The sequence below is a fragment of the Mustela lutreola genome, chromosome 1 (assembly GCF_030435805.1).
Source record: "Mustela lutreola isolate mMusLut2 chromosome 1, mMusLut2.pri, whole genome shotgun sequence".
Classification (NCBI taxonomy): domain Eukaryota; kingdom Metazoa; phylum Chordata; class Mammalia; order Carnivora; family Mustelidae; genus Mustela; species Mustela lutreola.
In genome coordinates this window covers 107,293,655-107,321,125 of record NC_081290.1, presented here as the reverse complement: position 1 = coordinate 107,321,125, position 27,471 = coordinate 107,293,655, and the positions used below count along the sequence as shown (strand labels likewise).

The following is a 27,471-nucleotide window of genomic DNA, read 5'->3' as shown; positions in this document are numbered from 1 at the left end:
GATGGAGAGAAGGGAGTTGAGGGAAATTGAGGGGGGAAATGAACCATGAGAGACTATGGACTCTGAGGAACTAACTAAGGGTTTTGAAGGGGTGAGGGGTGGTAGGTTGGGGAAACCAGGTGGTGGGTATTATGGAGGGCATGGATTGCATGGAGTACCGGGTGTGGTGCATAAACAATGAATTCTGTTACGCTGAAAAGAAATTAATAAAAAAAAAAATTAAAAAAAAATAAAAAAAAAAACAATCACGGTCACAGCACGCATATACTAAATATGAGATCGATATAAACTGAAAACAGGCTTACAAAGATGTGTCATGTAGAAAAAGATAGTTACCAAATGCCTACATATGGATTTGATGATTTGTACCTTACTATGCATATCATCTGTTTTCAGCGTTTGATTATAAACTGCTAGAAAGCAGGGATTGATCATGCAAATATATATACCAGAAGCAGGAAAACACCGTTTTCAAGGCTGACTCTCATACTTGATGATTTTGCAACACTAAAGCAATCCATAAAAAGCACCTTTAAGAAATGCTGATTCAGAAACCATTGAAACGCCATGTTTAGGAGTCACACTGATGATTTTTATCCTCTTAAATTTGGGGAGTCATTGTTGATTCTGAAGAGAAAAAGATTGTTCACTTACAGTGAGAGCCATGTGGCATGTTTTCAACTGAGACAGTGTATTAGAAGGCAGGCCCAAACTGTTCGGCTTGTTTCCCACATTTCTGTAATTTTCCGTTAAAATCCAGAATTTATTTTCTATCATTTTCTTACCTGCATCGTCCTCATCACAACCCAATTAAGAGCCATACACAGGATACTATAGGATACTTTAAATTAGCCATAGACAAAAATTTAAGATCTCTGGATTACTGATTGAAATCACAAAAGAACAGTGACCTTAAAACAAATAACACAAAATCTCAGTTATTTAAAGCCTCAAGATATTCTTTTCCCCTTGATTATATAAAGCTACACAGAAAAGCAGAAAAAAAAAAAAATCCTCCTACTTCTTATTGAAAATCACCCATGGAGATCAGAAACCAGAACCCACTGCAAAATACCTGAGATGTTCAGCTTTAATGTCGCTGACCCACAGCACTGTAATTCTTCCTGACCATTGCAAGCCACAGTTAACCAGGCAACAAACACAGAACGTTAGCCGGAATTTAAAAACAAAAGCAAGAAATATTTATTTATTAATTCGAGTAACTAAATAGAAGCTACCTAATTGGAAAGGAGCTAAGATCTGAGAAAGAGCACCAGATGGGGAGGTAAGAGGTGTGAGAAGAATGAGAATTCTATATTTGCCGAAAATGTCTACAAGGCTCGAATCAACCTTACACCTAGCAGCTCTGTCACTGTACCTTTCTTAGATATCTCTATACCAGGACTTTACTTAGAAAATATATAATAATCAGAATAGATTTCATTTACACTCACTAGAAAATCCTGGCTGAGGGCCCCTGGGTGGCTCAATCAGTTAAGCATCTGACTCCTGGTTTTGGCTCAGGTTGGAATCTCGGGTCATGGGACTGAAACTTGCACTGGGCTCCATGCTCAGGGCAGGGTCTGCTTAGACTCGCTCTGCCCCCACCTGAAAAAGGAAGGAAGGAAGGAAAAGGAGAGGAGAGGAGAGAAGAGAAGAGGAAAGGAGAAGAAAGGGAAAGGAAAGGAAGAAAAAAGAAAAGACAAGAAAAGGAAAGGAAAGGGAAGAGAGAGGGGGAGGTTGGAGAGGGAAGAAAGGAAGGAAGGAAAGCAGGGGGGAAGGAAGAGGAGAAAGAAGAGAAAAGAGAGAGAGGAAAGTTGGGAGGGAGGGAGGAAGGAAGAAAGGAAGATATCTTAAAAAAAAAAAAAAAAGAAAGAAAGAAAGAAAGAAAAGAAAGAAGAAAATCCTGGCCCAACCTATAATTTATCCTTCTTATTTCTTTCAAAATATCTTTAAGGCTTTAAAATGTACTCAATTCATTTCAACTCTCATTTATTGAGCATCTACTATATACCAATACATCAGAACATTAGTGACACCGACAAAAATTCCTATTTCCCAAGAGCTCACATTCTAGGTTTGTCAAACTTATCTGGGCAATTGACAAATTATTTTGGTATTTTGAAAAATTAATTAAGTTAAAGATCATTTGGAAAAAAGAATTAACTAGTATCTCCAAGAATTCTTAAATAATTCTTTCTTTTGATTAGCGATCACATTTTTCAATACTCACTTAAGACAGGTTCACAAAGCGAAGTCCTTGGGTGGCTGTCCAGAGGAACACTCCTGCTCCGCCATGTGTGTAATCTCCTTTCTGAGTCATTTAAAAATGATCAGTTTTTACCTTGGGGTGTGAATCAGGGTCATCTGTGAAGCTTTTGAAGTGCAGAGCTATATCCAGACTTACTGAATAAGAATATCTTACAACAGGGTTGGATACGTGTCTTCTCTAAAGCCTTACAGTTGGTTCTGATGCCAACTATAGAACAATCCTTTTAACAAACTCTTAGAAGGTTAACAGCAGAGGTGAACACTCTGGATAAAAGAATTTCCTGAAAAGTTCTACGACATGGTAATAGTAGTAATAATAATGATAGCTAAAGCTTTGCACTTACTGTTTGTCTTGCACACTTCAAAATTATTTTCCTGATAGTCCTTCATTCAGCCTTTATAACAACCACGATTATTTCTATTCTGCAGGAAAGTGGAACACGGGGAGGCTGAGTAACCTGGGTAATGTCCCAAACTCTGCAGGCAGAAGGGCTGGGTTCTGAGCCCTGGCATGATGGCACAAAGTGCCTGTGTTCAGTTGCCACTCCATAGAAGAATTTATTCTAACTACTCATCCATTTATGAATTCGTTCAGTAAATGAATTAGGTACAGGCTTAAGGGTGACAGACATGTCTCTATTTTTCCTCCGTGACTTTAGCACAAATATAAAACAACTGCATGATTTCTCTGCCAGGATGTAAGGACCCCATGAAAACAAACATGTTTCTTGTTTCCCATGGGACCCTCACAGTTAGCCCAGTGACGGATGCAGAGCAGCATTCCACCAGGATCTGCTGACCCACGGAATGACTGCATGAGAGAATGACAGATGCACACTTTTCACTGGAGGACTCATACTTGCACACAGACTTAACCCATTAATTAATATGAATAACGCTCTACCCAAGTATCAACAGAGAGTAGAGGGAGACAGAAAGGGAGAGAAGAAAGCCCATCTCATCCAGAAGACCACTTGATTCTCATGAGAAGCCCAGGAGCTAGACGACAGAGGTTTTATCAGCTGTATTTTGTAGGCAAAGATACTCAACAAGAGTGTGCCTGTAATTCATGCTATATTTCCCAAACTTGAACGGTGGACTCAGGGACATGGGTTCAAATCCCATTTCTGACACTCCTATCTGTGGCTTTAGGCAAGAAGTTTAAGATCCTTGAGTTCGGGCTCTCTTATTTGTAGAGAGGTATATGCTGATCTTGCCTTTTAGTCACAGATTCCAAACATTTAGAACGGTGCCTGCTCTGGAGTTGGCAGTTAAGTTTATTATTAAATTGCAGTGCCATTAAAGGCCTTAAATATAAAAACATGTGTACAAGTGCCTAGCACTGTGACTAACGCACTGCTCATCACAGCTCTCCTGTGACTAAATGTCCCTACAATGTTATTCCCACTTCCCCTTCCCTTTAAAATCTCTAAAGGGGTTGTCTCCTTCCCCATTTCAGATTCTAAGCCATGTGACCCCTTCCACAGTGAATCTTAGCAGGCTTAGACCTACTTCCGTGAAATCATCTAGTTCACTAATCAAAGGGGAGTGGATTTAATCTTTAAACCAGGACAGACTCTAACTTCAACCAGGTATTCATTTTCTTTCTCATTCCCATAAGACATATTAAACATACGTCTCTAAGTTCTTCTTCACAGAAATCTTGGCATCCCTTTAATCCATTTCATAATGAGCCTATAGGAAAGGTTTACAAAATTATAGCACTGCTTTATTATCACTGGTCAGAAGAAGAAAATCAATTCACTACATAGCTAGCTACACGTTAGATTTCTTCGTGCTGGGGCATTCTTACCTGCATTTAAAATCAGCATTTCCAGATCTGTGATAATCCATATATACCCTGAGTTCCACACACCCACTCTCTGGCTAAGACTCACCTCCACTACCACGTCTGCCTCCTTAGTATAGGAGGAGAGCTATCAGGCCGGTGCAAGAACATGGCTGAGATGTTGAGGATGGATCCTGGGCCTTGACAGTGGCTTTTTGGGAATAGAGGAACTGAACTTTTCTTTGTTGTGTGTTGTTTTTTGTTTTTTGTTTTTTGTGTTTTTTTGCAGGGGGCGGTGAGGTGATGTGAGGTGTTATGTGAAAAATGTCCCATAGGCCTAGTTACATTGCTATGAGTAATACATGGATGGGTGGTGGGCAGAGTGTTTATTTAGCCTGTGGTAGGAGGGAGAAGGCAGTGCTTAGATGTACAAGATTTTGCAAACCCGATGTGCTAAGGGAAAAAATCCAAATTTTAGCGGGCTTATTTTTTGCAACAGTAAAATGAAACACTAAGTGATTTCCACAGTTATATACAGCTCCAACAGTCTACATTTTTATCAAGAGCTGAAAAACAACATTGTTATATTTATACCACACACTTATTCTAATGCACCAGGAAAGGCAGTGATATCAGAATTTAGAGAGATACAGATACAGATAAGATACAAATATAGATACAGATACAGTTATAGATATACATATGAAGATGACAACCTTCTACGAGCATAAGTTTTAAGTAACAATTGGAAGAGGATTTTCATCCAATTTAATTTAACTTAATTTAATTAAGCTTACTTTAAATTTTCCAAGCTAATTTCTGATTTTCTAATTAGCTAACTAAATATAATAATATGAACAATGACCACATAAATGCTAATAATTTAACATTTATTGATGTGATAGCATTATAAAAACCCAGTGAGGTATATGACATTAGTATGGCACTCCTACTTCAGAGAAAGAAAATCTTATCTGTAAGATAAGGTGCAGAGACTTTAAGTCATTTAAGTGACAAAATGGACAGCTCCAGAATTTAAACCTAGACCAATCCAAACCCAAAGTCCCAGCTATAAAACATATTCCAAACATAATACTCAAAAATATTATAAATAACTGTAACAATAATTTCACAGGATAGAAGTGAAATGCAGAAGGGAAATTGTGCTTATATTGGAGTTTAGGGCAATGGACTCTACCTCTAGTTCATCTGCTAAGTAGCTGAATATTCTTGTAATGGGACAAACCTCTGCAAGCCTCAGTTTCTTCCAGGGTTGAAGGAGAAGTTTAGCTGAGTGGGCATTTCTCAACTCTGTTTCCGTATGGCCTTTGTCTGGTCACAGGGAAGGGAGGTAATCATCTTTTTGTAACCAGGGCCTCTTGGTTTTATAGTTAAGTTTTGTAAAACAGTTCATTAAAAAAGACTTGGGTCATTAACAAACAGTTTGGAAGTCACTGAGCTGAATGATCTCTGAGTTTTTAAGCTTTTCTGACATTTTATGACTCTATTAAATACTTGTGTTTTCAGCAATAAGGTTGGCTTCTTTCAGCCTGACTTGTTTAATAGTCATGCTTTTAAAATGTGAACCTGAAAGATTTCTTTTGAAGAAAATGAAGCCACCAAACCACCTGGTGGATTAACTTTTTCCACTAAGATATCACAAAATTAGTTAGGGTTGGGCAATAAGTCTCTGAAGAGTCAAGGCTTTAGGTACGTTTGATTTCTAAGAAGAAACTTCAATGTCCTTCGGTATTTATGTATTCTGGTAATCTGGCTTAAATCTTTTCTAAAGCAGTTTCTTGAATTAAGCACAGCATTTCCTTCCAACAACATGTGAAGGCCATAAGTATTGTGGCCTAAGAATGACTTAGGCTGAGAGGAACAGAAGTATGTGTGCTCAAGTCTAAATAAGAGATTAGACATCATTTGCAGTATGGAAGAGAAGCTGATGGGCGCCAGCTCATGTCTACTTCTTGATCTAAAATAACATAAACAGACAAGCACTCTACGTCTGGGGAAAATGAGACCCTCAGCTGGCCAAGAAGAGTGAGGTGGGGGGGAGGGCACAATGCCCGCAGTCAGTTACAATAGCTTAATCACATAGCACTTACTATGTGCCAGACAGTGCTTGAAAAGCTTTACAGGTACTGATTTACTTAATCCCCACAACAATTCTGGGAGCTCAACACTGAAGCACAGAGAGTGTACATGACCTGAACAGCCAGCCACAGAGCTGAGAGGTGACAGGGCCCGGAGGTGACCGGAGCTGGGATTTGAACCAGGCACCCTGTGGCCTGAGAAGGGGACTTATTTGTGAAAAGGGAATGGAGGGCTAGGGCCAGATTTAAAGCCCTGGCAAATACTGAGAGACATGAAAAAGATCTAAGAAGTCCATAATAATGGAAGAAATGGAGATGGGAATGCCCTGGAAGCAAAGATTAAAACACAGCCTAAAGACAGGAAACACAGACTTCTGAGAAGAAGGTGGTCTGAGACTCCCCTTCTTTTTGAAGCTGCACAAATCTGCAGGGGCCTACAGAGGAGAAGAGCCTTTCTTCTGAGTAATAAAGAGGGCCCTCGAGGTGATAGCTAAAACGGGGATTTAGGAGCCTGGCTGTGGCAGACTCCTGGGAAACTGTAACAACCGATTTTCACTGAATAAAAGAAGTGACATCCAGGTAATTCTGGCACCTCGCCGTCTGGCTCATATTCTCCAGAGAAAACCGACACACGGCAGGTGAGGCGCCTGGCTCCAGGGTTATCCCAGCTGATTACGGAGCAGTCCGCCATTCTTCCCACCACACTACTTGCCTTGCTTTTATCCCTAATGTTCCCTCCAGATTTAGTACTTTTTATGATTCTATTTGTGTATTTGCTAAAGAAGGAGTATCCAGAGCGCAAAAGGAGTTCAAGCTGTCTATGGCATGCACACATCGAGAACTTTCTAATTCCACAGCTGTACACCATATTAAAAGATGCATATGCCTGAACCTGCCCCAAATGCTAGATGAGAAGGAAGAAACTGAGAAGTAATCGTCATTGGTACATGAAACACTTTCTATTTTCTATTTTCAAATTGACAGAGCTGGCCAGGAAGGAACCTCTGCAGGAAAGGGGCAAAATGTTGTTTGCTCTTTAGGCACAAATAGAATGAATAAGGTTGATTCTACCACACCATGGAGTAAGTTTGGGAAACTAAAACATGTTATTTTATTCCATTTTCCACAGGAAACAGAGAATGGAGATCTGTGGTAGGCTCCCATTAGCATTATGCGGTCTCCACAAAACCCAACTTTCTCAAGTCTGAAGACATTTAAAGGTAATTATGGGGGAAGATGAGGGAAACATTTCCAGCAGTTAAATAAGGATAGTCATGGAATGGACAAACAGCACGCCTCGCAGGTCATTACCTGTGCCCTGCTGCCAACTATGATGTAAGAAGCAGAAGAAAACTCCAGGTCAAGGACAAAATGAGAAGGACATTAAGGGCTTACTCTATTTAAAGGTTAGTAGGGAAAAGTGAGTTAATATGTGATCTACAGGCTAGGAACGAGCAGAAAAACTCAAATTTACCACTGAAGAATAAATACTAAAGTACACTAAATGTATATAAATGTATATTCAAGTCTAATAAAGGCAACAGAAATTAAACTGCAAAAGTAACACTAAACATGCTACAGAAGTAATCATCAACATTCTCCATTGTTATTCAGAAGCAAACACGTAACAGAACAAAGAGGGCAGTGGGACACTGAGGCAGGGAATGGGGTTTTGTGCCTGACTCAGCACTAACCAGCAGTGAATGACCTTACCAGACCAGTGCCCTTCAGCTTCCTGATCCCTGAGGCTGGGAGCTGAAGTTATCTCTAAATCTCTTCCAAAAACAAAATTAAGATGGCTGTTCACAACAGAAAAACGATCACGGGAAAAAATTTATATCTATTTTTTCAAAGTCAAGAATTTAATAATAGGGATTGATATGGCCAGCAATCAGATCTATGAGCAAATCTTAATTCCTTAAAGGAATAAAGGATGTGTTCATTAAGTTATTTCTATTACTTATATACAACCACTATAAAAACCCCTCCACCCCTCAAAAAACAAACAAAAACTAACAAGGAAATGGAGTAAGAAAGGTCAACATTCCATAAAACATCAGTAGCTATATTGATTAGAGGAGGACTGTTTCTCTACTTACATAACTTCTGGCACCATATATATTGGGCTTTTCCCCCACACCAACCAATCTCCAACCCCAGAGAACCACATTTTTGACAGACTTGGTTACAAAGTTGGGAGTTCCCACAACCCCTCCCTCCCACACCCCTCAATGTTGGGCAGAGACTCAGAGAAACATTTACTTATATTTACTGGTTTATAGAATGAATATTATAAAGGATACAGATGAATAGTCAGAGGAAGAGGCATGTGACAAGGTATGGAAGGATCTTCTGTTCGTGTAGAGTTGGGGTGCACTGCTGTCTTGGCATGTACTTGTGTTAAAAAACCCAGAAGTTCTCCAAACCCCATAATTTAGACATCTTTATGGAGGCTTCATCACACAGGCATGATAGATTATTAACTCAACCTACTGTCCTTCTCCTCTCCCCTAGAAGATGGAGGTGGAACCCCTGAAGCCCTCCAGGAGCCCACTCAGAGTTGTTTCATTAGAACAAAAGTTGCTCCTATCACCCAGGAAACCGCAAGCTATTTAGCAGTGCTCCGTGAGATGATCCTCTAATGCCCATGACTCAGGGAGCTACATGGGCTTTAGGAGCTCTGTGTCAGAAACTGGGGGTGGGAACCAAATATGTATTTCTCCTTATGTCATAGTGACATATCAGAGTTTATTGCTTAAAATTACAAATCCCTTCCCTTTTCACAATGCCTTTTTTACACAGCTACCATAAAATCATTCAAATTAAAAAGCAGCCGATTTACTCGTTATTTATATTAGAAAAGCATAAAGCATATACTTGAAGAAGACAAAGTATTTTGGTGAAAGAGCCCTTCTATGTTTTAAAGAAATAAACAAACAAACAAACAAATAAAATGCCATGTGGGGAAGGGCAGGGAAGCTTCAGCTATAACACAGATGATGTTCCTAATGACAGAAGTCATGCTGGTTATTGAAGAACTCACGAAAAAAAAACAGTGGTTCTGAAATGGTTAGGAAACCATCCTATGGTGGGAAAGCGAAATCACACAATAACAGAAGTTGAGGTTATCTGCCGCTTTGACACAGAGATGTTTTGAAAGGGTGGCAGGAGGAAGCCCTGAGAAGGTTAATGAAGTATCTAATCAAGATATTCACTTTGAAGTCCTGTAATAGGTACTTGGAGTAAGAAATATACTCATAGAATCAACACTAAAAAGGGCTTTGAGATCACCGCGAACCATCTGCTCATAAATTGCAGGAAGAAACTGCTGTCGGAATGTGCAGCCACCTCCCCGGATTCCTGATTCATGGTCCTGTACTCTTTCTCACCGCTTTCAGACAATAGTTTTCACCACTATCATCATTTTTATCTTCCTTTTCCTGTTACGCTCAGAAAAAGGTATTCTTTCAGTGGAATAATGACAAGAAGATCTAAACAAAACCACTATCCTACTCGCAACCCAAACAAACGTCAAGGAACTCATCTGTGAGTCAGATGAAAAGTGCAATTCGGGAACTAAGAAAGCACACAAAACAAAACACAACAAGGGACGCGTTTATATAAGTTCTCTGAGTGGAATTTTTGAATTTTCGATCATGAATTATTTTAATGAATTCTGATTTGTACCAAAAGGGCAAATAAGAAGTAGGCACTGAACAAATCAGCAAATGTTGATGTTTCTTTTTTTTTTTTTTTTTAACTTTTTGTCTGTAGGTCTTCTTTTTATTTTATTTTTTTTTTAAGATTTTATTTATTTATTTGTCAGAGAGAGAGAAAGAGCACAAGCAAGTCCAACAGCAGGCAGAGCAGGCAGAGCAGGCAGAGCAGGCAGAGGGAGAAGCAGGCTCCCCACTGAGCAAGGAGCCAATGCAGGACTCCATCCCAGAACCCTGGGATCATGACCTAAGCCGAAGGCAGATACTTAACCAGCTGAGCCACCTAGGTTTCCCAAATGTTTGATGTTTCTTACCAAAAATGATTGTTAACATTTAGAAGACAAAACAGCATGATCCCTACAAGCATATCATGGTCCAGCGTAGGATGCTACATACAGAAAAACATATTTTTCAGGGGTGCCTGGGTGTCTCAGTCGTTAAGTGTCTGCCTTTGGCTCAGGTCATGATTCCAGGGTCCTGGGATGGCCCCACCTCAGGCTCCCAGCTTGGTAGGGGGTGTGATTCTCCTTCTCCCACTCTCCCTGCTTGTGTTCTCTCTCTCTCTCTCTCTCTCTCTCTCTCTCTCTCTCTCGGTGTATCAGATAAATAAATAAATAAATAATCTTTAAAAATTAAAAAAAATATATACATTTTTTTCTTTTCTTACTAAATATGAGCATAGGTATCCATCTATGTACAGAAGATTTGGGAGTCTAAGTGCATATATGACAGTGTTCATGGTAATAAATGATAATTTTCATTTCTCGAGATCCTCTCACATCCCAGGCATTGCATGAGGACTTTTTCTTATGTTACCTCAAGTTTCACAGCGGTGTAAGATAGAAATTATTTCAACCATCTGCAAGATGAGTAAAGGGAGAGGGAGGCGTTAGGTAACTTGTCAGCAGCAGGATTAAAACTTATTTGATTCCAAAACGTATTTGATTCCGAAGCCAATGGTCTTTCCGCGAGGTGGAAGACCTTCATCCTGGCAGCGCTCTCATGACACACAGAATGCAGACATTATGGGGGGTGGGGGAACACCTGGAACACAAGGGTGAACACATCCATGCTCCACTGCAGTTTCACTTTTTTTTTTTAAGATTTTATTCATTTGACAGACAGAGATCACAAGTAGGCAGAGAGGCAGGCAGAGAGAGAGAAAGGGAAGCAGGCTCCCTGCCGAGCAGAGAGCCCGATGCGGGGCTCAATTCCAGGACCCTGGGACCATGACCTGAGCCGAAAGCAGAGGCTTTAACCCATTGAGCCACCCAGGCGCCCCTGCAATTTCACTTTCTATACACATGTTCAAATTTTATTTTTTTGCCAGGAGTATGGTGAAGATTTAACAGCTTTCACATTAGGCCTCACTTAAACAGAAAATCAAAATCTGGTTGAAAAGAAAGTTAATGTTTACATTTTTAAAGATGTATTTAAAATCTCGACCAGCACTGACCCTTAAAATAATGTATACTACCAGACAAATACAGTCACACTGTCTCCTATTGACCTCTACCGGACAGACTGTTGGTACACAGCTCCCTTTCCAGTGGGCATAGTGGACTCTGCCCAGATTCCTTGCTTGCTCGGCGACAACCCTTCTTCCCATTCCCTCCATCATTTGAAACTGGACAATTGCCCATCAGGAGTCAACCCCCAAACCTATTCCAGTGTATCTTTGCAATAATCATGTCTGTTTCCATCAGAATGTTACAACCAGTCCCTTTCCTGAAACAGGCATTTGTCATTACACTTACCTAGCCATCACTAAATGCAACCATAAGACTCCCAAGCAGCTTCCGGTCCCTCTCATGTTCCTCAGCTCAATGGAAAGGTCCCATTAGCCTTCCTGGTCTGGTTCCTCAGACTCAACCCAACTACACATGAACTATGTCTGACAAGTCTTTTCCCCACCCCCAAAATTCACATTCTCTAGTGACCCTCACCTAAGACAGAATTAATTCTATGACTCCTGACTAGCCCCTCATGATTCTTACTCTGTGGAAACCAAGTCATTTGGAAAACTGGACCAGATCTTGCTGACCTACTGCTTTTCCCAATCTCTTCATCATACCCACAGTTTTCTTCCATTCTTCGACTAGCTCTAAAATAAAAACCCACTCCTTTCAGTTCACCTGTCTCTCACTGTGGAAACCAAAAAGGTGCCCAGGGCATCATAGATTCCCTTGTAGGTGATCTCAGTTCCTGTGGAGATGTTTAGAAAATACAGCTACAGAACTGGGCCTAAGTCCCATCCACAACCTCATTGCTTTTGGGGAAAGGTTTGTTACCTTTTGGATACCATCGAAAAGAATCCATTGCCTGGATGAAAAAGTTTGATTCAATAACAGAGTCATATTCGTTGTTGAAACAGTTAGTCTTCTTCTTGGACAACATCACTACTGGCCTCGAATCTATGACTTGCTAATTAGGAGAAACCCAGTACACTGTCCTCAATGACTGTATCACTCTGGACATGGAGTTGAACTGACTACTGCACTTTTGTCTCACTAATCTAACTCATGCCTTTGTAGTAATCAGGAAGACTCCAGAGACAAATGAAGAAATTCCTTGCATTGCTATCACCATGCTGTCACTGCTGAGAAAAGATGACAGGTTCTAGGCTTCTGGTGGACCCATGAAAGCCTGTGAAATTGGGCATATAGATTGATTCGCCTCTAATCTCTGCCTTTCTGTTTATTTTTATAGGTATCTCTCTTACTAAATGTCTCCAGGTTACAAAGTAGAGCAATTATCACCAAGTCTCAATAGATGATTCAGTTGGTCCTTAATGAACAGAAGGTGACCAAATGAAAAATGGACTTATGTTATTGAGAGAGAAAAAGAATGTGTCTTCTCTCCTTGAACAAAAGGAGGGACTGGCAAAGATTCTTTCTTTTTTTGTTTTTTACAGATTTTATTTATTTATTCAACAGACAGAGATCATAGTAGGCAGAGAGGCAGAGTGAGAGGGGGAAGAGGCTCCCCGCTGAGCAGAGAGCCTGATGTGGAGCTAGATCCCAGGACCCTGGGATCATGAACTGAGCTAAAGGCTGAGGCTTTAACCCACTGAGCTACCCAGGTGCCCCAAAGACTCTCTTTCTGACCAAACTTTAGACAGGCTCCTCTGAGGCTTCTTTCCTCCAGGCCTCATCCTTTGGACCATGTCTTTAGCTTGCCTGTCCAGTGGTACTAAGAATCCCCTTATCCTTGATATCTGATCACCCTGGCCTGCCTTGAGCAAGAATCTCTGTACCCCTGAAATCTCCTCTTAGTAATTTTCCATCCACAGACTTCCTTGCCTCACTCTTTGGCTATCAATTCCTACTTGTCCTTATATTCTGAACAGAGCTCAGCTCTCTACTGGTCTCTTTCCCCATTTGCAATAGTTTAGGAATAAAATGTTTGTTTGTTTGTTTGTTTGTTCACCACTTTAACTGGTATCTGGCTTTGGTTCTCTTTGACATATGGTATCAACACATGGTATGTGATCATGTTAAGGTCATAGGGAATATTATAAACTTTATAAGTTGAGGTCATGCATCGCTTCATTTAATAAATGTTAATGAATGTCTACCATGACACAGTCACTGTGTTACATGGTAAGGATAAAATGGTGAACAAAAGCAGACAAGGGGTCAGCCCTCATGAAATTGATAGTCTAGTGAGGAAGAGAAAGTTCAATATAATGATCACACAAATAACATAATATTATTGCTATGATAAATATTTTGAGGAAAAAGTACATGGTACTATATGAACTAGTGAGGGAAGGCATCCCTGAAGACTAACAAAGTGACAGTTAAGCTGAAATCTCACTATTCAAGATTATTGAATGTGTGTATGGGGGTGAAGGATATTCTGGAAAGAAGGAAGAGCATGTGTCAAGTCTCTTATTGAAAAGGAAAGTGGTAACAGAGTTGAACTGAAAGAATGCCATTGTGGACAGGTCACAGAAAATAGAGGTAATGAGGGAACCAGGTATTAGATGAGACTGAAGATATTTATGGACAATGGAACACTCAAGACTTTCTAAACCATCCTAGGATTTACAACTTGATGCTTGACAATTGGACACCATTGTATGTGTGTATTTAGCACAGTGTTTGTACCAGGGTAAATGTTCAATGAATGAAAACCTTAAAAATATTTGAATCATCTTAATATGTCAATGTATGGTATTTGTCTTTTGTGTAGCATACACTGACTTACACATAAGACAAATACCACTTATCATTGATTTTGGCCCTAGGGTGGCCAGTGGAAGAGAACAAAAAAAACATTAAAAAAAAAACAAAAAACAAAAACAAAAACAAAAAAAACACTGGAAATCCCAGTCACATTTATCTGATTTAAATGTCAGAGAGCAATCTACAGTTGCATATTACATAGGAAATGTAAAATCTAGATAATGTGCACTTTGTTGGTAGTTCCATGAACTGTTATTTAAAAAGTCAATCAATCAAATTTGAAACGAAAATGTGGTTGTGTCAAATGATATTCAGCTGTCAAATATGGAAAATTACCACTTGACTTGAGATGCCTGAGCAAGACCCACCCTCCCATATTTGAATTACTTCCAATTTCAAAGGATAACTTAATACCTCACATTTCACAGGATTTTTTTTTAAATTTTTTTCATTCCCTCTTTTTTTAAAAATAAAGTTTGTTTATTAATTTATTTATTTATTTATTTATTTTTAGTATTCTCTACCCCCAATGTGGGGCTTGAAATTACAACCTCGAGACCGAGTCCCATGCTTTTCTGACTGAGCCTGCCAGGTACCACATTATTCCTTCCTTCTACTTAAGGTCCTGACTATGGACAAAAACTATGTTCACAAATGCAAAATGTATTTTTCCTTAATTAAAATTGAAACTCATTTGCAATTTAGAAAGGATGAGGGGTGGGAAGCCATCAGCAGGAGGATCTGTCTGCTCCCTCCTGAATTCCACAGCCTTCTCAGTATTGACCTATTCCATGAAAGGAGAAGCATGATGCCTGCTACAAAATCCAGATGAGCAATCAGGAGCTCTCTGGGCTTCCAATCACCCAACACTAGAAGAGAACCGATGGCTGGAATATTAGCTGCACAACAACAATAACCACCATGACAAGAATGGATGTAGCAATAATAACCACCCAGCTACTGTTTACTGGGCACTTAGCTGTGGCTGCAGCATTTCACGTTATTGGAAGCAACAGGCATAAGACTAATACCTCATCTCTTCAAAGATCAGGAAGCTGGGGTTTCCAGAGGTGAAACAAGCTGCCCAGTGGTATAAAGCTAGAAAACTGCAGATCCAGAATGCAAATCTAGAGATCCATAATTTTTTTTTTAAGACTTTATGTAAGCAAGTAAGGGGAGTGGGAAGAGGGAAAAGCAGTGAGCTTCCCAGTGAGCAGGGAGTTTGATGTGGGGCTCGATCCCAGGACCCTGGGATCATGACCTGCGCCGAAGGCAGACGCTTAATGACTGAGCCATCCAGGTGTCCCAAGATCCATAATTTTTAACCCCGATACCACATAGGGTGAAAGTGAAGTTATTGGCACGTGGTCATTAGTCAATGGCACTGTCCTGAGAGGGACCTCAGGTGATCGGCCCAGCAGAGATTAAATCACACTTCCTTTTCTCACCTCTTCTCATTCCATCCTTTTTTTCTTTTCTTTTCTCTCTTTTATTTTTTTCTCCCCCAGATAAACTGGCTGAACCAGAAGTTTGAGTATAATCTGAGAATGCTGAACAGCCCACAGAGGGAAAAGATTCTATAAATAGCCTCACTGCCACCATGCCCCCAATAAACTAAGCTAAGGAGCCACAACTCATATAAAACAGCTCCCAAAATACAAAACAAAATAAAACAAAAATCTCTCTTTTTTTTTTTTTTTTTGGACATTTCCTCAAGTCAGGTTCTTAAGTGGAATGGATATTTCACATCAATAATGCAGACAATTAACTTTCCAAATTTTCACCTAGCTTTGATATATATTTAATAAGTATCACCAGCTTATCTCTTGAAGAAGGCGAAGAAAGCAGTCGTTAAGATTAAGCTAAGATCCACCTTTGAAGGAATTGGCCTTTAATGTTTAAAACATGAGGGAGAGAATTTTAAACGAATAATCTGTTTCATGTTTAGAATTATCTGGTAATCTCCTATTCGTCACATGATATCCAAATACCCAATCTGAAATACTACTTGAAAATAAAATGAAAAGCATATGTAATTAGGATCTTAAAGGAGATGCTGAATATCTACAAATTTCTGTGAGCTCAAGTCTGTGAGCTCTGCGTTCCTAACATTGGAGCGTGATTTTCAAAGTCAGTGTTGTTTTAAGAAAGAATCAGATTAGGCTAATAAAGACCAAGGCACAGAGGCATATTACTTTGAGAAAACAGAAAGTAAGGTACAAAAGATCCTTTGTTTGAAATGAAAACAGACGTCTTTGCAAGTCATTTCAACAAATATTCACCTTCATAAGCAATGAAGGATAAAGACTCCGATGGCAGTGAAAAGCACAGCTCGATGTATCGAATGCATACCACCAGATGGCATCTCAAATCAGAGAGCACGGGCGGAGATCATGTCAACAGCTGCGTCTCTGAAGTGGAATCAAATTCATGAATTCCACATCAATTTCTTAAGAGCAAAACATCAGACTTTAATCACAAAACCCAAAGGACACAACAATAATACTGTCGTGAATATAACAAAGAATATGAATCCGGAAAGAAAGGCACTGTGAATCAAGCAGTATCTTGTCATCGGTTATTATTAAAACAAACAAAAACTACAAATGGAGTCTTCACAGAAAAAGAAGGTCTGGTTAATAATTTTATCTTTCCTTAAATTTTACCTACAGTTGTCCTTCCCATAAATCCTCATTTTACTCTTTCACCGGGCTTTGTTCATTGTAAATAAGAAACAAGACAATTCAGAAGACAGTATTAGAAGAAAAAAAAATTAAGAAAAGCTTAAAGAAAGAGAAAAAGAGGTCAAGTTTCTTTTTGCCTACATATAAGACTCTCATGAAGTTGAAGTTCAAAAGCCTTGGTGTCCAAACTCTAAATATCTTAAGGAACAGAATGAAACACTGCCTCTGTGTCTAAAACTGGCTAATACACGGACCACAAGATCAACTGTGAACAGAAATTAATTACAGGAAAGCATATTATACACCAAACTGAAGTCAAACAGTGACCAAATGATAGCAGGAATTTAAATTTTGTTTAGAATATTAAAATAGGATGCTGTTTCATAAAAATCTCTGAAAAAGATTTGATTACCCCCTAGATGTGGGGTTGGTTTGTTGGTTTTCTCTTTTCATATAATCCATAAAATCCTATTTCTACAAACCACATTGTATGAGAAGTGTCATTTTTATATGATAAAGGCAACTTAAAGGAGACTTGTTATCAGTTTGTAATTTACTCTTGTATTTATATATATATATAATTTGTATATATATAATACATATTATATATATATATCAGTGTTTAATATTAAAAAATAAACATTGAACTTTTGATAGCTTTTGGGATTTTTTTGTGGGTTTTTTCTGTGTGATTTTTTGTGTTGTTTTTTTTTTTTTTACCTCTCCAACAGATGGACTCATGTCTCAAAGCTCTCCATGGACTTTCATGTTACTGCAAGAGACAGTGCTCACGCAGTGATGCTGGTGGAGAGCTGGACCCGCAGACAAAAAACAAGCCAGGACAGAACTGCCTACCGGCCTTCTCTCAGGGAATGTATCTTAACACTGGCAAGAGTATACGTATGAAACCATTTAATATTTTAAATAATACATTTTATATGCCAAGATAGTCATTTTAAATAGCGCTAAAACTAAAGTTAAAGCTGCCTCAAAACTTAATATTATTTTCCCCTTACTGATCCACTAAACAAACCACAGATTATTCTATAAGAAGCTACTTCTGACAAGTTCATCTATTTTATTTCTCCAATATCTTGTATGTCCAAATATTCCACTTAAGACACAAACAGACAAATAGCTATGGAGGAGAAAAGAACAGAATAAAAAGATAACAGTCATTTAAATGATTACACTGACACACACGGAAACAGACATATCCATACACATACACGGATGTGAACTCTGTTTTGGAGGTGACTGTATGCTTCTATTATTTTCATAATTTACTATGTGCAAATCAGCAGTGCATTTACATTAAATGTATTTTGAAATAGAGGAACATCCAAAAAACCATAACAAAAAATCTATATCCTCAGATGTTAACGTTTAATTAGGATAACAGCATGAAACAATGAAAAAAATCAGTACAATATTGTTAAATGCCATACTATATGACTACTCCCAGAATTAATAATTCCAGGGACCTGTATCATCCAAATAAAATGGGAATAGATGCAGTTGAACTGTCTGGGCTTTAATACCAGTTCTGGCACCTTATAGAAGGGTAAACTTAGATATGACACCCCACTGAGCTTCAGTTTCTTCATTTGTAAAATGGAGCTGATAATAGTGCTTCCTTCACAGGGCCGGGTGAAAACACGAGTTAGAAAATCCAGTGTTTATAACAATAATGTAAAGCAAGAAATTAAATATTAGCCTTACAACAAAATAACCCATTAATTCATTCACCAAAAAGCAATAAAAAAACAATTACCATCTACCATGACCATAGTTTCATATACCCAAAAAAAAGCATTCTTACTAAGTTGAAAACGATAACTGCATTCTGGACCAACAAAAAGTCTGTCATAAACCAGAACCAGTCTGTGACCAGCATTCGGGAATGTCCATTAAAACCTAGAAACATTACTGGCCCACCAGAAAATAAAATCAGTAGTGTTTGAAATTATTAGGGACACTTGGGTGAGAAAATGTAACATGAGATGAGACTGGAAACATGGATATAATCCGCCTCGACAAAAGGAAGAGCATCTATATTTTTCCCTGCAGATACCCAGGAAAAATGTTCTTTCCTCATCTGGAAGAATTCTGGTATTATCTGAAACACTACTTCTCTTCAAGCCCTAGTAATACTGACTACAATATATTAATACATTTCAACTTTCTACAAAGCAATCAGAATATTATTACTCCAAGGGATAACTTTCAGGTTTAAGGATAATAATTTTAGGGATTTTCATCTTCCTATCAAAACAACTACAGATAGGATGTTTGGGTGGCTCAGTTGTTAAGCATCTGCCTTTGGCTCTGGTCATGATCCCGGGGTCCTGGGATTGAGCCCCAGATCAGGCTCTCTGCCCAGTGGGAAGTCTGCTTCTCCCTCTCCCTCTGCCTGCTGCTCCCAGTGCTTGTGCTCTCTCTCCTCTCTCTCTCTCTCTCTCTCTCTGACAAATAAATAAAATGTTTTAAAAAAAGGAAGGAAAAAAGAAAACAGCTCCAGGCATCACCTTACCAGTGGTGCTTAAACACTATTTGTGAGAAGTACCGGTTTAAGGCAAACTGAAAAGGACAGGGTATGCTGCATCTTAAAGCAAAATATCTGTTCGTGGTAATTATGATGTAAGTGTAATGACTGTCAAATGTTTCCTTTCGATGGTGTTACATGTTTACTGAGGTCAACAGATTATTACTGACTCGTTCGTTACACACGAGTGCTGGAGGACTATGGCTCAGCTATTCTTAATATAATACTCCATTCATTACCAAACAATTCACATAAAGATGCTTTTGATCTTGATGCTTTTTCTCCCCCTTTATTAACTGTCCCAGCCATAGTTTTCTATACAGTCCACTCTCAAAGAGCTTGTGAGAGCTCTTTTCACTGAGAAAAACTGTACAGATAAACTCTGTACGCCAAATACACTAAGCACTATTGTTTTGTCTCCCCACCTTTGCATTACAGCAACACATTTTTATTTAAAATAAAACCAATCATGATCAACAACCAAAATAATTTATTTCTTTCTATTTCTTGAGAACCTTTAATAGCACTCTTAGCATTTTTTTTTTCAGTAATAAGCAAGAACAAATTTTGTGAAAGAAACTGAAAATGCCTGATTTTTAAAAATCTTATACAGAGGCAGAAAACCGCATGTCATACAGTGTGATAAGGAAGCAGGAGGTACCTGAATGGTGCCTGCTCAAAACAAGGTTTTCGGCTTACTAGCCAGGAGACCTCAGACCAGTCACTTAAACCAGTGGTTCCCACAGTGAGGTCCCAGATCAAGGGTATCATCTGCACCTGGGAAGCTCTTAGAAATTCAAATTCTCAGGCCCACCCCCAGACCTACCAAATCAGAAACTCTGGAGGTGCAGCTGGGCAACCTGTGTTTTAATAAAGTCCTTCAGGTGATTCTGATCCGTGCTCAATTTTGAGAAACATGAACTCAGACTGCTGAAACTCCCTTCTCTCCTGCTTAAGATGGTTTTCCTAAAACCAGCCTTGCCAAACCAGAGAGGCAAACGCGTCATGGGAAAGGACTCTGGCTCACATGCTGTGACCTTTTATCAACATTATCTTTTTTCTTTTTTCTTTTTTTTAATCAAGAGTCAAAACTAAGGAGAATAAGGACTTCAAAATGATGCGCTCCGGCCACAGGCCCGGGCTGAAATGTGCTGACTGCCAGCAGTGGGCCGGGTACCAAAACAGGCCTCTGGCTGAAGGGAAGGCCCTCGAGATTTGGCCACTGAAATCTAAGTGGGCAAAATGCCCCAGAAGTAATATTTTATCCCCATATAAACTAAGGCCGCGTTAGGCTTTGATAGTGACAAATGACAGTAGGAGGAGAGTAAACACTGATCTTTTAGGTCTCAAAAGACACTGGATTCTTATCCCCACTTAACTCTCCCCAGAGTAAAGGCATGGGGAATTCTCCTAATTGACGTCAGCTGCTGTAAGGGAAGGAATGCCATGACCTTAAACTTGGCCACTGGTCCACTCTCACATCCAGGAACAAAGCCAGAGGGCTCTCCTGGCAACTGCCTGACATGCTAAATGGCAGACACAGCCACTAAGGGAATCCTTTTGCTGCCCCAGGGACAAATCCCCCCCTGCAGGAAACAGACGAACTGGAGAGATTAGCAGTTTGCCCGGCTGACGCAGGCCTACCCCCTCCGCCCAAAGAGCAGCAAATGAGTTCTAAATCACTGGATTCAAAACCTAAGCTTCTGGTCTGCTTTGCTTTACAAATGAGGGTAATGTTCTCTGCTCCCTCGAAGGGAAAACAGGAAAGTAAGAAAACTTCAAGAAGAAATGTAGGAAATTGGATCCTTGCATAAACCACCTAACTTATTCAAGTAGTAGTCCTTGTGGACTGACTTTCAAGTACAAACTATCAGATGTTTTAAGATTAGTATTAATTATCATTTTTTAAAAGACCTGTAATCAAAATCATATCCAAATCCCCTACCCTGCCAAAGGCATCGTCTTGGCTTCTCTGGGAGAATATGATAGGTTCCTAACCAAAGCCTCTCCCCAGAGTTCCTTCCCACTCCATTCCACTCACCTCCTCCAGGATGTGATTCTAGTCACACACATGATTATGTAAGTCCCTGCTCAAAGACCCCTAGACTCTCCAGTGCCTACAGAACAGTATCGGAACGTCTCAGCGCTGCCTACCAGGGGCTCGTTCCCAACCCGGACCTTCCAACCTCAGTCTTCCCCAACCCTCACCCCTTCTGAGACCGTGGCTTCCCACGGCAAACCTCCAAAACCAAGTCTTACCACTTCACCAAAAACAAACAAACAAACAAACACAAAAAACACAAAACGCCGTTACCTTTGATATGCCATTGACTCTGCTCAAAATATCCTTCACAGAGTAAAATTTTACTTCTCAGATGTGATCCAGTTCAAATACCATGAAATCTGTGGAACCTTTGACTTCCCTGCATTCCTTTTTCTGAGTTCCCACACTAAGTTCATGGCATCTTCATTACAGTTCTTAACAAATAATACAGTAATTATGTGCTTTTGTGGACTCCCTGACCAGACCTTGAGTATTCTGGTCAAGGACGAGACCTCCTGTACTTATCCTCCACAGCTCCTGACCTTCTAAAGGAGTTCTCAATCCCTAATCAAGATAGTTAGGATCCTGGCTATTTAACTGTTTCTTTTACTTAAGACAGAACATAACAATCAGTGGGCAGTGTCAGGCAGGAAAACCTTAGCCATTTGGAAGATAGGAAAACGTTCTGGATTTAAATTAGCTATATCCAGTTTGGTACTTCTTAATTTGCTTGAATAGATCTAGATTATATATTGTATAATCCATAGTTTGATATATCTGGCCAAAAATATCAGTTTTTCTCATCTTGTTCTGAGCCCCCTGAGAGCAGAGACGACATGATTCATCTCTGTATAACCCACACCACCTGTACAAGATAAATGTTCAATAAATATTCATTAAATTGAATTCCCAAAATGAACTGGATCTTGGTCCAGGCCACTTCAAGAGAACATTGGAGATGGGGTACCTTTAACAACAAACAGTTCTGGAGGCTGGTAAGTCCAAGATCAAGGTGCTGGTATATATTTAGTATTTGATGGGGACCCTATTCTGGTTTATAGGGATCATCTTACTGTATCCTCAGGTGGAGGAGAGAGAGAGAGCTCTCATCGCTTCCTCTTCTCAAACCTGCAATAATCCCATCATGGGGGCTCCAACCCCATGACCTCATTTAACCCTAATTACTTCCCTAAGGCCCACCTCCAAATGCCATCATATTGGGGATTAGTGCATCAGCATCTGAATATTGAGGTGCGAGGGCATGAACATTCAGTCCATAGTAAGTGGCCACACTGACCTCTGGCTACCTATCCCATTTGTACGTTACAAGTAAACAAAGATAAACTCAACTGAATTTTCCTAAAAGAATTGGAGAAGGAAATTTTAGGAATTTTCCTAAAAGAATCAGAGAAGGAAAATGTCTCCAACACAGAAATACATTCTTCAAATTAAATCTCTGAAACAGCTAACATTCTAATGAGGCAAGTTAGTTCAGAGAAAAAAGCAAAACGTGCCTCATACCTTCCTTGTCTTGATTGCGGACCCCTGGCTAATGGTCACCTCTACGCCCCTGAGGAGGCCACTGGTTGATCTGAATCTAACCTCTAACCCCCTGAAGGGCAAGGTACACAGTGCATTATCTCCTCCAAAGGGACACACCCAAAAGGCCAGGTTGGGACTAGGCAGCTTCCCAGTTCTTCTTCCCCCAAATAAAATGTACAGCATTTTAAGGGTAAAGAAAATCTGAAATAACTATAAACCTTTCACTATCTTATAAACACTTCAAGTGGGGGAAGGTGATTTGGGCAACTTGGTTCATTTAAACATGAAAGACCTGCTCAAGAAATGAAATGTCCAGATTTCAAATAACTTGAATACTAATTTCTAGGTTTTTCTCAAAACGGGGGCAAACCATCGCACAGATATTAGCAAGGCTTTTTTCTAAACATTTGTGAGCAAAACAGTTTTATGGATAAAAACTGGGAGTGGGGAGGACTAGAGGGAAAGTGGGGGAGGGCTTTTGTGTGTAACTACAAAATACTTGTCATTTGTTTCATTTTGAGAGTTTATAGAACTATCCCACTTAAAGGTGAATTCCACACAAGAAGTTACCAGTTTCTACCAGGACTCACTCACCTCATCGTTTTCAGGAACTTCACATATGCAGGTGAGAGATTATTTTTAATACCACTTGGATATCACCAAGTTGTCAGGCTTCAGGCTTTTCCAGCACATTAAAAGTCCTTGCTTCTTTCCTCTTAACCTTTATCACAGGTTCTCATTTGTATATTATACCTTTCATTCTCATTGTGTATATATCATTTGTATATCATATAAAATAATATCTCTATATTATTTTCCTTCTCCCCTTCCTCTTCTACTTCCTTCTTCTACCACTTCTTCCTTCTCCTCTGAACTGAGTTTTCCATCTTTTCTAAGGGTGGAGTTCTGATCCACATAAAGAATACTCTATCCCGAAGATTTTTAAGTGTCAACTATGACTTGTACTGCATAGCTTAGTATCAGTAAAAAAAGGACAACCTTACTGATTCAGTCATCTAAGCAACAAATATTCTCAATTTAAAAATACATGGGGAGCCTGAGTGGCTCAGTCAATTAACCATCTGACTCTTGATTTTGGCTCAAGTAATGATCTCATGGTTATGAGATAGAGCCCATCCTGCCAGGCCCCACACTCAGGGGGGAGTCTGCTTGGGATTCTCTCTCCCTCTCCCTTGCTCTCTGCCCAACTCTCTCTCTCTCTCTCTCAAAACAAACAAACAACAACAACAAAATATTTAAAAATGCACATTACACTGCTAGCTCAGGCTCTTATGAGAATTATCTTAAAATAAAAGGCATTGTAATATTGTCTTATCAACATATCCTGATTTCATTTTGCATTTTTGCAGGTTTCAGCTTTTGCTCAGAAACTCATGGGCTGGGATATGAAACTATAAATCTAGCTTTATGGTGAATTACATACAAAAGTTTTTTTTCCTTTTTCCCTTTTACCCAAATGTTAAAATATTTTTTTTCTCTTCTCTTTTTTTCTATTCCCATTTTCACTATGACTCCACATCCTTATGTTCTCAGAAAAGAGGAAAAGAGATCACTACAATGGAATCTACAAGAGGTTCCTTGGGATTCTGCTTCTGTTATGAAATATAAACATTCCTCTAGAGAAAAGCTTTTCCTGCTTGGATTATATTTCACTAGTGCTACATATTCTGTGATGTCTCCGTAGCTGCTTCTGTCACTATCTAAAAAGCTTTGGGTTTTAGCTTCCCCTGGGAATGTTATACATGACTGAGTCCTGATTTCTAAAGTCTCTTCATAGCTATACTCCAAACTCTGCCAAACTGTCTGCTGGTATCTCACTAGAAAGAACCAAGTGTGATCTGTACTGAACATGGGGGCAATTAGTCCATGGGCTCCAGAAGGTTTCTAGGATAAAACATCCTAAATCTGACTCTTCCAGAATCTTCTCTGTGTGTTCTTTCAGCACAGGACCTAATCAAAAAGAAAAGCTGACTGCATCCCAGAAAATATATTGCCCTAAATATCTATTTTACATGTTTTGTTAAGTGATAATTATCACCTCCATTACCACCTACTGGGCTCATTAGTGAACTTAACATGAATTCTTCATTGCAAGTCACACATTATCATGTGAAATAAAAAATAAACTCAAAATACCAAGCCATTCATTCTTAACAAAACAAGCTTAATGATAAATATGTCATTTACCTAATATTTTATCATTAATTTATAAGTGGAATTTATGACCAAGTCTTACAGTAGTTTTTTTGTTTGTTTGTTTTGGTTTGTTTTTTTGTTTTATTTTTTGCTGGTGGCTTCTACACTTGTATCTGGATACCAAACAAATTTAGCATTTTAGTATCTAAGAAAGTAAAGAATGTTGACATTGGTTTTGTCTTGTTTTTACAGTGTGTAGGAATTGGAGATAATAAAGAAAGACTCCATTTGAACACATGGAAAATGGGGTTCACAGTGATACACACAGAGTGAATTCATGGCTTGCTTTACTCAACACTGGCCAAAACTGAGTTAACACCATCAGAGCTAATTTCTCCTGCTGCCTGGTCCCAAACACATTCATTATATTTTTTGAATTACAAACAAGAAAAATTGCATTACCAACCAAAAATAAAACATCAAGATTGTCAATTTCTTTGGAATAAGAACCGTTAAGGACATTTTGACCAAGGAAGGTCTGGTCTGGTATTCTAGAGAGCTTATTTTTCTCTTAACAATAATACTTAAATATACCTTTGAAGGCCAATCATTATGCAAGTAATAAAGATTTGGAAGAAGCAATCAGTAGTATATGTGAAATATTTTAAAATACCCCCCTTTATTATGAAAAGGACAAAATCTTATGTCTAATTTTTTTTTCCTTTGCCAGAATGATAATAATTAAGGAGACAACAAGAAATTTTTAGCCTTTCCAAAAAAAAAAAAAAAAAAGAAGAAGAAGAAGAAGAAGAAAGAAAGAGAAAAAAAACTTACAAGTTTAGAAACTCTATAAAGGATAGATCAAAAGTCTCTAATATTTGATCCACTACACCATACAACATTGTTTTGGGCAATATTTAATTTTGATGGACTAAGAGAGGTTATACTTATATACAAAAATATGTATCTGCCCGTAAGAAGTAACAGAGCAAAAAAAAACTCAAAGTGAAGACATTTTCTAGACACAAAATACCATAAGAAGGCATGAAATTTGGCCTCTTCCTAAACTTCAATGGTTCTCAAATTTGAATGTGTACTGGAATTTCCTAGAGGACTTGATGAAACAGAAATGGCCTCAGCCCAGAAAATAAGATTCAGTCATTCAGGGCAGGGCCTAAGAATTTACATTTTAATACTTTCAGAGGGATGAGATGATAATGCTAGTCTGGGGACCACATTTTGAGAACAACGGCTTTAACTCCATCACTTTCTCAACCACTGTGGATGTCTTGGTGTACCTTGTCCAATCTTTCCCAACAAATATTTTGTGTCCTCTGTGCCAGACAGTATTTCCACCAATAAACAAGATCAGCTCCAAAGTAAAGTATTACTTCAGAATACCTTCCTCACTTCTGAACTGTACAACACTTTTCAGAGCATCATCATCTTACAGATATTTAATACATGAAATTAAAAAATAGTTATATCTGTATCATAGCTTTACTCCCTCATGTAAAAACTTGACAGTTAAAGAGTAAGATGAAAAAGGTATTTGAAGACTCCTTGGTATCTAGGATTTTTTGATTTGGTGCTAAGAACAAAGTGTGACTACAAGTGGGCAGTCTCCATCCTCCGGACTTACCTGTGACTGGTGCATCAATATCCAGCAAATTTTTTTCCTGTCGGAGAATTGAAGCCCCTTCTGTTATTATTCTCAATGCGACGCTCTCTTCCAGCCTGCCCTCCTTCATGAGATGGGCCTTTAAGATATCCACACGGGGTTTCCCATCGTTATCAAACACTTCTTTTGCTGTAAGCCGGTGACTTGGAGGAAATGGGACAGCTGAAAAAGAAAACGTCAAATTATTCCATTAGCCAAACCCCATAAAAATTCAATAATAGCTACCAAATATCTCCCTCTATTACTAACACCTATTGGAGTATTTTAAAAGTTCCCACATTAAAATAAAATCAAGGGTTGTCAAGAATGGAAGGCTGCTTTCTTTCTTTGATTCTAGATTTGACTGCTGAAAGAAAATTTACATTGCATCTAGAAGACCCTGATTAAGTTAATAAAAAGAGAGGGAGATGTTTCTGTTAGGAAATAATTCTACAAAAGACAATAGTTTCTACACATCCAACCATAACTAACACGGGAGGAGATGTGTCTCCACTGGGAAAAGGTCTCCCAGACCAGATTTGGCCCTCCAAAGAAAGTCACACCTCTGAGTAAACTTACTGACTCAGTGTTTAAGGAGAGAGCAGAAATCTAAGAGCAAAAAGGCAAAAAATGCACTGAACATTAAACAGGGAATCGGGATTCGTGTGCGCGTATAACAGAGGATCATCTCGAACAGTGAAGGACAATACAGTTTCAGGGAGGAGACACAGATATTTAGGGATATGATATAATAACAGACACAACTGACTGCTC

General features: G+C 39.0%; 1 protein-coding gene across 7 annotated transcripts in view; it reads right to left on the bottom strand.

The window, feature by feature from the left end:
• The window catches only part of PPP3CA (protein phosphatase 3 catalytic subunit alpha), a 322,003-nt gene that overhangs the window by 140,300 nt on the left and 154,232 nt on the right, over window positions 1-27,471 (bottom strand). For all 7 annotated transcript variants that reach the window (XM_059172206.1, XM_059172188.1, XM_059172170.1 and 4 more), the window contains one exon: window positions 26,680-26,880. In XM_059172206.1, the coding sequence (XP_059028189.1) occupies window positions 26,680-26,788 (109 nt within the window). In that variant the 5' untranslated portion in view covers window positions 26,789-26,880. The remainder of the gene's footprint in view (window positions 1-26,679; window positions 26,881-27,471) is intronic.